The 15,262-nt window shown below is 55.7% G+C and overlaps 1 protein-coding gene across 1 annotated transcript in view; it reads right to left on the minus strand.

Moving 5' to 3' along the window:
* Positions 1-3,397: 3,397 nt before the first annotated feature.
* The window catches only part of LOC147114404 (15-hydroxyprostaglandin dehydrogenase [NAD(+)]-like), a 78,130-nt gene continuing 66,265 nt past the window's right edge, over positions 3,398-15,262 (minus strand). The window contains exon 7 of the mRNA XM_085996080.1: positions 3,398-3,615. Within this exon, the coding sequence (XP_085852206.1) occupies positions 3,471-3,615 (145 nt within the window). The 3' untranslated portion in view covers positions 3,398-3,470. The remainder of the gene's footprint in view (positions 3,616-15,262) is intronic.

Here is a 15,262-nt window from a genome sequence, read left to right on the forward strand (position 1 = left end):
CGGCACCCCCCGAGACCTCCGAACCCCGACACCACACGAACCCCGACACCCTTGACACACCCGAACCCCGACACCCCCGCCCCCGGACCCCGACACCCCCAATCCAAGACACCCCCACGACACCCCAGAACCCCGACACCCCCGAACCCCAACACCCCAAAACCTCCGAACGCCGACAACCCAGAACACAGACACCCCTGAACGCCCCGATCCCCGACACCCCCGAACACCGACACCCCCGAATCCCGACAGCCCAGAAGCCCGACACCCCCGAACCCCGATACCCCCCACCACACCCATACTCCAACACCCGCAAACCCCGACATCCCCGAACCTCGACACCCCGAAGCCCGACACACCCGAACCCCGACACCCCGCGAACCCCGACATCCCCGAACCCCGACATCCCCGAACCCCGATACCCCCCACCACACCCATACTCCAACACCCCCGAACCCCGACACCCCGCGAACCCCGACATCCCCGAACCCCGATACCCCCCACCACACCCATACTCCAACACCCCCGAACCCCGACACCCCCAAACCCCGACACCCCCGAACCCCGACAACCCCCGAACCCCGACACCCCGCAAACCCCGACACACCCGAACCCCGCGAACCCCGACATCCCCCGAACACCGACACTCCCCGACACCTGACACTCCCCAACCCCGACACCTGAACCCCGACACCCCTGAACCCCGACACCCCCGAACCCTGACACCTGACACCCCCGAACACCGGCACCCCTTAACCCCGACCCCCCAAACACCAACACCCCCGAACGCCGACACCCCCGAATCCTGACACACCCGAACCCCGACACCCCCGAACCCCGACCATCGACACCCCCGAACCCTGACCATCGACACCCCCGATCCCCGACAGCCCCGAACCCCGACCATCGACACACCCGACCCCCACACCCCTGAACCCCGACACCCCCGAACCCCGGCACCCCCCCAGAACACCGACTCCCCCCAACCCCGACTCCCCCCAAACCGAACGCCGACACCCCCGAACGCCGACACCCCCAAACGCCGACACCCCCGGAACCCCGGCACCCCTGAACACTGAACCCCCGAACCACGACCCCCCCGAACCACGACCCCCCCGAACCCCGACACCCCCGAACCACGACACCCCCTGAACCCCGACACCCCGTGAACCCCGACACCCCCAAACACTTACACCCCCGAACATCGACACCCCCGAACCCTGACCATCGACACCCCTGAACCCCGGCACCCCCCGAACAGCGACACCCCCAAACCCCGAATCCCCCAACCCGAACCCCGACACCCCCAAACACCGACACCCTGCGAACCCCGACATCCCGAACCCCGACACCCCCGAACCCCGGCACCCCTGAAACCCGACACCACGAACCCCGACACCCCCGAACACCGACACTCCCCGACACCTGACACTCTCCAACCCCGACACCCGGCACCCCCGAACCCCGATACCCCCGAACACCGGCACCCCCAAGCCCTGACACCTGAACCCTGACACCCCCGAACACCGGCATCCCCGAACCCTGACACCCCTGAACCCCGACACCCCAACCCCCCCGAATCCCGACCATCGACACCCCCGAACCCTGACCATCAACACCCCCAATCCCCGACCAGACAGCCCCGAACCCCGACCATCGACACACCCGATCCCCGACACCCCTGAACCCCGACACCCCCCGAACACTGACTCCCCCCAACCCCGACTCCCCCCAACCCGAACGCCGAGACCCCTGAACGCCGACACCCCAAACGCCGACACCCCCGAACGCCGACAACCCCGAACGCCGACACCCCCGAACGCCGAAACCCCTGAACACCGACCTCCCCAAATCACGACACCCCCGAACCACAACACCCCCGAACCACGACACCCCCTGGACCCCGGCACCCCACGAACCCCGACATCCCCGAATCCCAACACCCCGAAACCCAACACCCCCAAACCCCGACACCCCCAAACACTTACACCCCCAAACCCCGACCATTGACACCCCCGAACCCTGACCATCGACACCCCCGATCCCCGACACCCCCGAACCCCGACCATCGACACCCCCGATCCCCGACACCCCCGAACCCCGACCATCGACACCCCCGATCCCCGACATCCCGACACCCCTGAACCCCGGCACGCCCGAACACCGACACCCCCGAACCCCGACTCCCCCCAACCCGAACCCCGACACCCCCGAACACCGACACCCCGCGAACCCCGACACCCCTGAACACCGACACCCCCGAACACCGGCACCCCCAAACCCTGACACCTGAACCCTGATACCCCCAAACACCGGCACCCCCGAACCCCGAACCCCGACACCCCCGAACCCCGACACCCCCGAACCTCGACACCCCGAACCCCGACACACCCGAACCCCGACACCCCGCGAACCCCGACATCCCCGAACCCCGACACCCCTGAAACCCGACACCCCTGAAACCCCAACACCCCCCGAACACCGACACTCCCCGACACCTGACACTCCCCAACCCCGACACCTGAACCCCGACACCCCTGAACCCCGACACCCCCGAACCCTGACACCTGACACCCCCGAACACCGGCACCCCTTAACCCCGACCCCCCAAACCCCGACACCCCTGAACCCCGACCCCCCAAACACCAACACCCCCGAACCCCGACACCCCCGAATCCTGACACACCCGAACCCCGACACCCCCGAACCCCGACCATCGACACCCCCGAACCCTGACCATCGACACCCCCGATCCCCGACACCCCCGAACCCCGACCATCGACACCCCCGAACCCCGACCATCGACACCCCCGATCCCCGACATCCCGACACCCCTGAACCCCGGCACGCCCGAACACCGACACCCCCGAACCCCGACTCCCCCCAACCCGAACCCCGACACCCCCGAACACCGGCACCCCCAAACCCTGACACCTGAACCCTGATACCCCCAAACACCGGCACCCCCGAACCCCGAACCCCGACACCCCTGAACCCCGACACCCCCGAACCCCGACACCCCCGAACCCCGATACCCCCGAACACCGACACCCCCGAACACCGACACCCCCGAACATCCGAACCCCGACACCCCCGAACCCCCCGGCACCCCGAACCCCCCGACACCCGGCACACCCCAAACCCCAGCACCCCCGAACACCGAAACCCCTGAACACCGACACCCCCGAACACCGGCACCCCCGAACACCGACACCCCCGAACACCGACACCCCCGAACCCCGACACCCCCCGAACCCCAACACCCCGAACCCCGACACCCCCTGAACACCGACACCCCCGAAACCTCGACACCCCCCAAACCCTGACACCCCCGTTCCCCGACACCCCCGTAGCAACCCCAACTCTTTCAATGTGAAAACAGTGAGAACACCAGCAATTAAAGGGTTAATCATTTTATTCCTGAACTTTTCATTATTCTCAGCGGTTCGTTGCTCGCGTTCATTAGATCTTTAAGTAGGTTTCTTAATTTCTGCAGGAAAGGCCAGAGGATGGGCCTGATGCACAATCTGGCCGTCCTTCATCGCCATCACCACCGTTCCATTCTTGGTCTGATCCACGACAAGCTGCAAGAATCCCTCGGCAACCTGGGATGGCCTGGAAAATCAGACGGAATTCCTGAACATTCACCCAATCAGTTTAAAATGCACCAGAACCAGATCACAAACCACCTCAGTGGGTCAAAGCAGTTCAGCACCATCGGTGTTTCAGGGGCTGTTAGCGACTCTGCTCTCACATTATTGACATCATCAATCTGCAGATTCCTCAAATCAAATGAGAGATTCATAGAAGCAGACAGCACAGAAAGAGACCATTCGGCCCATCGTGTCCGTGCCGGCCGACAAAGACCTATCCAGCCTAATCCCACTTTCCAGCTCTTGGTCCGTAGCCCTGCAGGTTACGGCACTTCAAGTGCGTATCCATGTATTCTTTAAACGTGATGAGGGTTTCTGCCTCCACCACCCTTTCAGGCAGTGAGTTCCAGACCCCCGCCACCCTCTGGGTGAAAAACGTTCTTCTCAACTCTCCTCTAAACCTCCGACCAATTACTATAAATCGATGCCCCCTGGTTACTGACCTCTCTGTTAAGGGAAATAGGTCCTTCCTATCCACTCTATCTAGGCCCCTCATAATTTTATACACCTCAATTAAGCCTCCCCTCAGCCTCCTCTGTTCCAAAGAAAACAACCCCAGCCGATCCAATCTTTCCTCTTGGCTAAAATTCCCCAGCCCAGGCAACATCCCCGTAAATCTCCTCTGCATCCCCTCTAGCGCAATCACATCTTTCCTGTAATACTGATCCCACTTCCCAGCTCCTGGTCCGTAGCCCTGCAGGTTACAGCATCCCAGGTGCACATCCAAGTACATTTTAAATGTGGTTAGGGTTCCTGCCTCTACCACCCTTTCAGGCAGTGAGTTCCAGACCCCCACAACTGGGTGAAGAAATTTCCCCTCAAATCCGCTCTAAACCTTCCACCAATTACTTTAAATCTGTGCTCCCTGGTTTTTGACCCTTCTGCTAAGAGAAATAGGTCCTATCTATCCACTTTATCTAGTCCCCTCATAATTTTATACACCTCAATAAAGTCTCTCCTCAGCCTCCTCTGTGCCAAGTAAAACAGACCCAGCCTATCCAGTCTTTCCTCATAGCTAAGATTCTCAACTCTCGGCAACATCCTTGCAAATCTCCTCTGTACCCTCTCTAGCGCAATCACATCCTTCCTGTAATGTGGTGACCAGAACTGCACGCAGTACTCTAGCTGAGGTCTAACTAGTGTTTTATACAGTTGAAGCATAACCCCCCTGCTCTTGTATTCTATGCCATGGCTAATAAAGGCAAGCATTCCGTATGTCTTCTTAACCACCTTATCTACCTGGCCTGCTACCTTCAGGGATCTGTGGACATGCACTCCAAGGTCCCTTTGTTCCTCTACACTACTCAGTGTCCTACCATTTAATGTGCATTCCCTTTCCTTGTTAGCCCTCCCCAAATGCATTATCTCACACTTCTCCGGATTGAATTCCAGTTGCCACTGTTCTGCCCACCTGACCAGTCCATTGACATCTTCCTGCAGTCTACAGCTTTCTTAGAATCATAGAGGGAAAAATTCGGTCGTGTCTCCTTAGGGGCACGACCTTCGCTGGTTCGCTACTTCTAGCACCCCGAAAAATTTAGCGTCCCATGCCGTAAATTGAGTGGTACCGCCCCAAGCAGGAGGCGGGGTGTTACTGGAAACGCTCCCCCTCCTTCCTGGGGCGCTACCATTCAATATCGCGGAGCTACGTGCAACAGCGCCACGTGTGTCGACAGGTAGCGCCGGGTTATTACAGGCCACTCTCCCCTGAACGGGACAGGTGAAGGCAGGTGGCCCCCCAAAAAAATGGCCGCCTGGCACCTGCCCTTTCATTTGCGCTGCTGCGGCTGCAAACACAACCCCTGACCCTGTCGGACATATCGGCTGGCGTTAGGTCAGGGGGCGCGACCGAAGTTTGCGGCCGGGACATGAGCGGGGCACTGCGCATGGCATAGACGTCATCGCCGGAGGCGCAGTGCCGCGGGGCGCAACCGGCAACTGCCACCGCTAACCTCCCGCTGAATTTCGCAGGAGGCGTTAGCGGCGCTGCGCCCAGGGGGACGCTAACGGGATGTTAACTGGTAGTGCTCCAGGAAGGAGGGGGAGAGCTTCCAGTAGTGCCCCAGGAAGGAGGGGGAGAGCTTCCAGTAGTGCCCCAGGAAGGAGGGGGAGCGTTTCTAGTAGCCCCAGGAAGGAGGGGGAGCGCTTCTAGTAGCGCCCCAGGAAGGAGGGGGGAGCGCTTCTAGTAGCGCCCCAGGAAGGAGGGGGAGAGCTTCCAGTAGTGCCCCAGGAAGGAAGGGGAGCATTTCTAGTAGCCCCAGGAAGGAGGGGGGAGAGCTTCTAGTAGTGCTCCAGGAAGGAAGGGGAGCGTTTCTAGTAGCGCCCCAGGAAGGAGGGGGAGAGCTTCTAGTTGCCCCAGGAAGGAGGGGGAGCGTTTCCAGTAGTGCCCCAGGAAGGAGGGGGAGCGTTTCTAGTAGCGCCCCAGGAAGGAGGGGGAGAGCTTCTAGTAGCCCCAGGAAGGAGGGGGAGCGCTTCTAGTAGCGCCCCAGGAAGGAGGGGGAGCGCTTCTAGTAGCGCCCCAGGAAGGAGGGGGAGAGCTTCCAGTAGTGCCCCAGGAAGGAAGGGGAGCATTTCTAGTAGCCCCAGGAAGGAGGGGGGAGAGCTTCTAGTAGTGCTCCAGGAAGGAAGGGGAGCGTTTCTAGTAGCGCCCCAGGAAGGAGGGGGAGCGCTTCCAGTAGTGCCCCAGGAAGGAAGGGGAGCGTTTCTAGTAGCGCCCCAGGAAGGAGGGGGAGAGCTTCTAGTTGCCCCAGGAAGGAGGGGGAGCGTTTCCAGTAGTGCCCCAGGAAGGAGGGGGAGCGTTTCTAGTAGCGCCCCAGGAAGGAGGGGGAGAGCTTCTAGTTGCCCCAGGAAGGAGGGGGAGCGTTTCCAGTAGTGCCCCAGGAAGGAGGGGGAGCGTTTCCAGTAGCGCCCCAGGAAGGAGGGGGAGCGTTTCCAGTAGTGCCCCAGGAAGGAGGAGGAGGACTTCCAGTAGCGCCCCAGGAAGGAGGGGGAGCGTTTCCAGTAGCGCCCCAGGAAGGAGGGGGAGCGTTTCCAGTAGCGCCCCAGGAAGGAGGGGGAGCGCTTCCAGTAGTGCCCCAGGAAGGAGGGGGAGAGCTTCTAGTAGCCCCAGGAAGGAGGGGGAGCGCTTCCAGTAGTGCCCCAGGAAGGAGGGGGAGAGCTTCGAGTAACCCCAGGAAGGAGGGGGAGCGCTTCTAGTAGTCCCAGGAAGGAGGGGGAGCGCTTCTAGTAGTCCCAGGAAGGAGGGGGAGCGTTTCCAGTAGTGCCCCAGGAAGGAGGGGGAGCGTTTCCAGTAGTGCCCCAGGAAGGAGGGGGAGCGCTTCCAGTAGTGCCCGAGGAAGGAGGGGGAGCGCTTCCAGTAGTGCCCGAGGAAGGAGGGGGAGCACTTCCAGTAGTGCCCGAGGAAGGAGGGGGAGCGCTTCCAGTAGCCCCAGGAAGGAGGGGGAGCGCTTCCAGTAGCCCCAGGAAGGAGGGGGAACGCTTCCAGTAGCCCCAGGAAGGAGGGGGAGCGTTTCCAGTAGCCCCAGGAAGGAGGGGGAGAGCTTCTAGTAGCACCCCAGGAAGGAGGGGGAGAGCTTCTAGTAGCCCCAGGAAGGAGGGGGAGCGTTTCTAGTAGCCCCAGGAAGGAGGGGGAGAGCTTCTAGTAGCACCCCAGGAAGGAGGGGGAGAGCTTCTAGTAGCCCCAGGAAGGAGGGGGAGCGTTTCTAGTAGCCCCAGGAAGGAGGGGGAGAGCTTCTAGTAGCCCCAGGAAGGAGGGGGAGCGTTTCTAGTAGTGCCCCAGGAAGAAGGGGGAGAGCTTCTAGTAGCCCCAGGAAGGAGGGGGAGCGTTTCTAGTAGTGGCCCAGGAAGGAGGGGGAGCGCTTCCAGTAGCGCTCCAGGAAGGAGGGGGAGAGGTTCCAGTAGCGCCCCAGGAGGCCTCCTGCTTGGGGCGCTACCACTCAATTTACGGCGCGGGGTGCTAAAAACAGCGCCCTAGCGAAGTTAGTGCCCCTAAAGGAGGCGCGACCGAATTTTTCCCCATAGAATCATAGAATGGCTACAGCACGGAAGAAGGCCATTCGGCCCGTCGAGCCTTTGTCGGCTTGCTGCAAGAGCACTTCAGCTAGTCCCGCTCCCCCGCCCTTTCCCCATAGCCCTGATAATTTTTTCTTTCAGGTACCTTTTGAAAGCTGTGATTGAATCTGCCTCCACCACCCTTTCAGGCAGTGCATTCCAGCTCCTAACCACTCACTGAGTAAAAAAGTATTTTCTTATGTCGCCTTTGGTTCATCTGCCTTATTCACTAGACTCCTTGCATTGAAGTATTTATCACTAAGCAATGCCAAACCCCTTTGTTGTCTATTTTCTAGCCTTTGCTTCCTCTGCCTGCTTACGTTGGTTTTGTCTCTCTATGGGACCTCTGACTATGAACCTGGTCTGCCGACTATTGTCTCCAATCTATTCACTGCTACCAGGAAATACGTGTCCCATTAATTATCACATTTAAATTGGCCTATGTAACTGAGCTTTTCCCTGTGTCCATTCGCATGCGCACTTTGGCTGCCGATCCGGACCCGAGCCATTCACTTCTATTTCCACTTTTTCCCCCTCTTTTCCTTTTCTCTCTATCCCTCCCTGACCGCTTTCTCCTGTCGTCAGGCCTCCTTTCATCTCTCCTCTCTCGGATACTCTGCCCTCCCAAATCCCTTCCCCAATCCTTCATTACTCTTCGACCTTCCTACTCTCCTGCCACCGTCCCAGGCTTGCCTCCCTCTTCGATAAGCCCACAGCTCCCCTCTGTGCCTCTCTTGGCATCGTACGAAGGGCCCATCGAGGCACTCATTGCTGCCGCCTTATGAGCAGCAGCCCCAACTGTCCCATCCTACTCTCTCGCCGACCTTCCCGCCCAGCGCGCCCACTGGAGTCAAATCTTGCCAATCTCCTCCCTGTCCAACTCACCCCCCCCCAGAGCTGACCCTGTGGATGCTGGCAGTGGGTAAGCCATCACCGACCCTCTCCGCATCTCCCTGCAGAATGTCCATTCACTTGCGAACAAGACCCTTGCCATTATTGTGGATGACTGCATCGACATCATGGCCCTGACGGAAACTTGGTTGAGGGGTGATGACACCTTACCCTTAAATGAAGCCTCCCCACCTGGCTATACCTTCCACCACTTGCCCCGCTCAGACCGCCGTGGCGGCGGTGTGGCGCTCATCACCAAATCACACCTTGGTCTGTCCCCCTCCTCCTCCGGCACTTTCTCCTCCTTTGAGCATCTCACCTTATTCCACCCCTCACCTCTTATTTAAAATTCTAGTTCTCTACCGCCCACCCAAGTACGATAAAAATATTACCGAGATATCTTCACTGTTCTCCTCCCTCAGCCTCTGCACCGAATGACTTCCCATCAGTGATTTCAACCTCCATCTCAATCCATCATGCTCTCTCTCCTCAGAGTTCACTAGCCTCCTATACTCCCTTAATCTCCCCCTCCATGTAAACTCCCCAACCCATATTCACAGCCACCCCCTTGACCTTACCATCTCTCGTGGCCTCGCTGGTCCCATTGTGTCAATCGCAGATAAGGCCATCTCTGACCACTTCCTCGTATCGCTCTCCACCCACATCCCCCTTCCACCCCCAACCCTACTTCCTTCTGTGTCCCTGGAAAAAACATTCTCCCAACTCTCTTGCAACTGCACTTATGAAATCCCAACTGTCCAGCCTTTGGCCCTCCATTCACCATGACATTTCTGCAGCTACTGTTCTGCTCAACCACACCCTCACCACCACTTTTGATACCCTAGTCCCTACTAAAACAATTGCCCTCTCTCACCCTGGCTGTTCCCCCTGGTATCACCCTTATCTTCGCTCCCTTAAGTCCAAGGGATGCAGACTTGAACGAATATGGCGGACAACTGCTTTAGCCATTCGCAGCCAGATCTGGCTGGACCACATAAAGCATTATCGGGTCCTGCTCTCGTCTGCCAAAGTTTCTTACTATTCCAGGATCATGCTGGAATGCAAAGATAAATCCCAGCTCCTATTCTCTACTGCTAACCGTCTTCTTAAACCCCTCTCCCCTGTCTCCTCCACCCTCACCTCAGACAACAAGTGTGAGGAGCACATGGACTTCTTTGTCTCTAAGATTGAGACCATTTGTTCAGCTGCCTCTGCCACTTCCCTTCCTTCCCCTAGCCCACTGGGCCAAACTTCCTCTAAGGTTCACCCCTGCCCTAGCCCTGAACTCACATCTTTCTCCAGTTTCTCTCCAATCTCCCCTCATGACCTGTCCACACTCATCTTGTCCATGAGACCCACTTCTGCTCCCTTAACCCTATTCCCACCAAACTGCTGACCACCCAACTTCCTTTTCTATCTCCCATGTTAGCTGATACTGTTAACGATACTGTTACTCCTCAGGTACTGTCCCCCTCTCCCTCAAATCTGCCCTCATTACCCCCTACTCAAAAAAACAACCCTTGACCCCTCCGTCCTTGAAAACTACCGCCCCCATCTCCAACCTCCCTTTCCTCTCCAAAGTCCTTGAACGTGTTGTCGCCTCCCAAATCCATGCCTGTCTTTCCCGGAACTCCATGTTTGAATCCCTCCAATCAGGTTTCCGCCCTTGCCACAGTACCGAAACAGCTCTCATCAAAGTCACAAATCACATCCTTTGTGACTGTGACAAAGGTAAACTATCCCTCCTCGTCCTTCTAGACTTGTCTGCAGCCTTTGACACGGTTAACCACTCCATCCTTCTTCAGCGCCTCTCCACTGTCGTCCAGCTGGGTGGGACTGCACTCGCCAGGTTCCATTCTTATCTATCTAATTGTAGCCAGAGAATCACCTGCAATGGTTTCTCTTCCCGCTCCCTCATTGTTACCTCTGGTGTCCCCCAAGGATCGATCCTTGGCCCCTCCTATTTCTCATCGACATGTTGCCCCTTGGCGACATTATCCGAAAACACAGTGTCAGTTTCTACATGTACGCTGACGACACCCAGCTCTACCTCACCACCACTTCTCTCGACCCCTCCACGGTCTCTAAATTGTCAGACTGCTTGTCCAACATCCAATTCTGGATGATCAGAAATTTTCTCCAATTAAATATTGGGAAGACCGAAGCCATTGTTTTCGGTCCCCGCCACAAACTCCGTTCCCGAGCCACTGACTCCATCCCTCTCCCTAACATCTGTCTGAGGCTGAACCACACTGTTCGCAACCTTGGTGTCATATTTGACCCTGAAATGAGCTTCCGACCACATATCCGCAGCATAACTAAGACCGTCTACTTCCACCTCCGTAACATTGCCCGTCTGCGCCCTTGCATCAGCTCATTTGCTGCTGAAACCAGCATCCATGCCTTTGTTACCTCTAGACTTGACTATTCCAATACACTCCTGGCTGGCCTCTCACATTCCACCCTACGTAAACTTGAGGTCATCCAAAACTCGGCTGCCCGTGTCCTAACTCGCACCAAGTCCCGTTCACCCATCACCCCCTGTGCTCACTGCCCCGTGTCCGAACTCGCACCCAGTCCCGTTCACCCATCACTCCCTGTGCTCACTGCCCTGTGTCCTAACTCGCACCCAGTCCCGTTCACCCATCACTTGCTGTGCTCACTGCCCCGTGTCCTAACTCACACCCAGTCCCGTTCACCCATCACCCCTTGTGCTCACTGCCCCGTGTCCTAACTCGCACCCAGTCCCATTCACCCATCACTCGCTGTGCTCACTGCCCCGTGTCCTAGCTCACACCCAGTCCCGTTCACCCATCACCCCTTGTGCTCACTGCCCCGTGTCCTAACTCACACCCAGTCCCGTTCACCCATCACCCCCTATGCTCACTGCCCCGTGTCCTAACTCACACCCAGTCCCGTTCACCCATCACCCCAGTGCTCACTGCCCCGTGTCCTAACTCACACCCAGTCCTGTTCACCCATCACCCCTTGTGCTCACTGCCCCGTGTCCTAACTCACACCCAGTCCCGTTCACCCATCACCCCGTGCCCACTGCCCCGTGTCCTAACTCACACCCAGTCCCGTTCACCCATCACCCCCTGTGCTCACTGCCCCGTGTCCTAACTCACACCCAGTCCTGTTCACCCATCACCCCGTGCTCACTGCCCCACATCCTAACTCACACCCAGTCCCGTTCACCCATCACCCCCTGTGCTCACTGCCCCGTGTCCTAACTCGCACCCAGTCCCGTTCACCCATCACCCCCTGTGCTCACTGCCCCGTGTCCTAACTCACACCCAGTCCCGTTCACCCATCAACCCCTGTGCTCACTGCCCCGTGTCCTAACTCACACCCAGTCCCGTTCACCCATCACCCCTGTGCACACTGCCCCGTGTCCTAACTCACACCCAGTCCCGTTCACCCATCATCACCCCTGTGCACACTGCCCCATGTCCTAACTCACACCCAGTCCCGCTCACCCATCACCCCCTGTGCTCACTGCCCCGTGTCCTAACTCACACCCAGTCCCGTTCACCCATCACCCCCTGTGCTCACTGCCCCGTGTCCTAACTCACACCCAGTCCCGCTCACCCATCACCCCCTGTGCTCACTGCCCCATGTCCTAACTCACACCCAGTCCCGTTCACCCATCACCCCCTGTGCTCACTGCCCCATGTCCTAACTCACACCCAGTCCCGTTCACCCATCACCCCCTGTGCTCGCTGACCTACACTGGCTCCCGGTCCAGCAACACCTCGATTTTAAAATTCTCATCCTTGTTTTCAAATCCCTCCATGGCCTCGCCCCTCTCTATCTCTGTAACCTCCTTCAGCCCCACAACCACCCCAGATATCTGTGCTCCTCTAATTCTGCCCTCTTGAGCATCCTTGATCATAATCGCTCAACCATTGGTGGCCGTGCCTTCTGTTGCCTAGGACCCAAGCTCTGGAATTCCCTCCCATAGCCTCTCCACCTTGCTAACTCTTTCCTCCTTTAAGACACTTCTTAAAACCTACTTCTTTGACCAAGCTTTTGGTCACCTGCCCTACTGTCAGAGGGGCAATACATAAGAACATAAGAACATAAGAAATAGGAGCAGGAGTAGGCCAATTGGCCCCTCGAGCCTGCTCCACCATTCAATAAGATCATGGCTGATCTGATCCTAACCGCCAATCCACTATGACAGGACTATCTCCTGAATCTAACAGAATTAGACACACGAAACAGGAGCAGGATCAGGCTACACGGCCCCTGGGCCCGCTCCGCTACCCACAGGGCCATGACCGATCCGCACCTAAACTCATGTCCAAATTCCGGCCCGCTCCCCGTAACCCTTAATTCCCTTTTCTTCTAGGAAACTGTCTATTTCTGTTTTAAATTTATGTAATGATGTAGCTTTGACAGCTTTTTGGGGCAGCATATTCCATGGACCTACCACCCTCTGAGTGAAGTAGTTCCTCCTCATCTCAGTTTTGAAAGAGCAGCCCCTTATTCTAAGACTATGCCCCCTAGTTCTAGTTTCACCCATCATCTGGAACATCCTCCCCGCATCCACCCGATCCAACCCCTTCACAATCTTATATGTTTCAATAAGATCGCCTCTCATTCTTCTGAACTCCAATGAGTAGAGTCCCAATCTACTCAACCTCTCCTCATATGTCCATCCCCTCATCCCCGGGATTAACCGAGTGAACCTTCTTTGTACTGACTCGAGATCAAGTATGTCTTTTCTTAAGTATGGACACCAAAACTGTATGCAGTATTCCAGGTGCGGTCTCACCAATACCTTGTACAACTGAAGCAATACCTCCCTATTTTTATATTCTATCCCCCTAGCAATGAAAGCCAACATTCCATTGGCCTTCTTAATCACTTGCTGCACCTGCATACTAACCTTTTGAGTTTCGTGCACCAGGACCCCTAGATCCCTTTGTACTTCAGTACTTTCCAGTTTCTTGCCATTAAGATAATAACTTGCTCTACGATTTTTCCTGTCAAAGTGCATAACCTCACACTTTCCAGTATTGTATTCCATCTGCCAAGTCTCTGCCCACTTACTTAGCCTGTCTATGTCCCCTTGCAGGTTTTTTATGTCCTCCTCTCTCACTACTTTCCCTCCCATCTTAGTATCATCTGCAAACTTTGATATGTTACACTCGATCCCCTCCTCCAAATCGTTAATATAGATTGTAAAGAGTTGGGGACCCAGCACTGACCCCTGCGGAACACCACTGGTTACTGATTGCCAGTCTGAGAATGAACCATTTATCCCAACTCTCTGCCTTCTGTTAGATAGCCAATCCTCTATCCATGCCAGAATATTACCCCCAATCCCGTGATTTTTTATCTTAAGCAATAATCTTTTGTGTGGCACCTTGTCAAATGCCTTTTGGAAGTCTAAATACACTACGTCCACTGGTTCACCTTTATCCACCCTGTATGTTACTTCCTCAAAGAACTCCAGCAAATTTGTCAAACATGACTTCCCCTTCATAAAACCATGCTGTCTTATTAAACTATGATTATCCAAATGTCCTGTTACTGTCTCCTTAATAATGGACTCCAAAATTTTACCTACCACAGATGTTAGGCTAACCGGTCTATAGTTTCCAGCCTTCTGTCTACTGCCCTTTTTAAATAAGGGTGTTACATTAGCAGTTTTCCAGTCTGCTGGGACCTTTGCTGAGTCCAGGGAGTTTTGGAAGATTATTACCAATGCATCCACAATCCCTACCGCCACTTCCCTCAAGACCCTTGGATGTAAGCCATCAGGTCCAGGCGATTTATCCGCCTTGAGTCCCATTATTTTACCGAGTACCACTTCCTTAGTGATTTTGATCGTGTTTATCTCCTCCCACCCTATAGCCCCCTGCTTGTCCAGTGTTGGGATATTCTTGGTGTCCTCTACTGTGAAGACTGATACAAAATATTCGTTCAGTGTTTTTGCCATCTCCATATTTCCCACCATTAATTTCCCGGTCTCATCCTCTAAGGGACCAACATTTACTTTAGCCACCCTTTTTCCTTTTATATAACTATAAAAACTCTTACTATCTGTTTTTATATTTTTTGCTCATTTATTTTCATAATCTATCTTCCCTTTCCTAATCAATCTTTTTGTTATTTTTTGCTGTCTTTTAAAGTTTTCCCAATCCTCTATCCTCCCACTAGATTTGGTTACCTTATATGCCCTTGTTTTTAGTCGAATACTATCCTTAATTTCTTTACTTAGCCACGGATGGCTGTCTTTTCTTTTACACCCTTTTCTTCTCAGTGGAATATACTTTTTTTGGAAGTTGTAAAATAACTCCTTAAATGTACACCACTGATCATGTATCGTCTTACCCTTTAATCTATTTTCCCAATCCACTTTGCTCAATTCTGCTCTCATACCTTCATAGTCTCCTTTATTCAAGCTTAGCACACTTGTTTGAGATACAACCTCCTCACCCTCTAATTGAACATGGAATTCAACCATGTTATGGTCACTCATTCCAAGGGGATCCTTTACTAGGACATTTTTAATTAATCCTGTCTCGTTACACAGGACCAGATCTAAGGTTGCTTGCCCCCTGGTCGGTTCAGTTACATACTGCTCAAGAAACCCATCCCTAATACACTCAATGAACTCATCCTCAAGGCAGCCCTGCCCAATTTGATTTGTCCAG

This window comes from Somniosus microcephalus, chromosome 8 (assembly GCF_052327205.1).
Source record: "Somniosus microcephalus isolate GS21.2 chromosome 8, FLI_Smic_1.0, whole genome shotgun sequence".
Taxonomy (NCBI): Eukaryota; Metazoa; Chordata; class Chondrichthyes; order Squaliformes; family Somniosidae; genus Somniosus; species Somniosus microcephalus.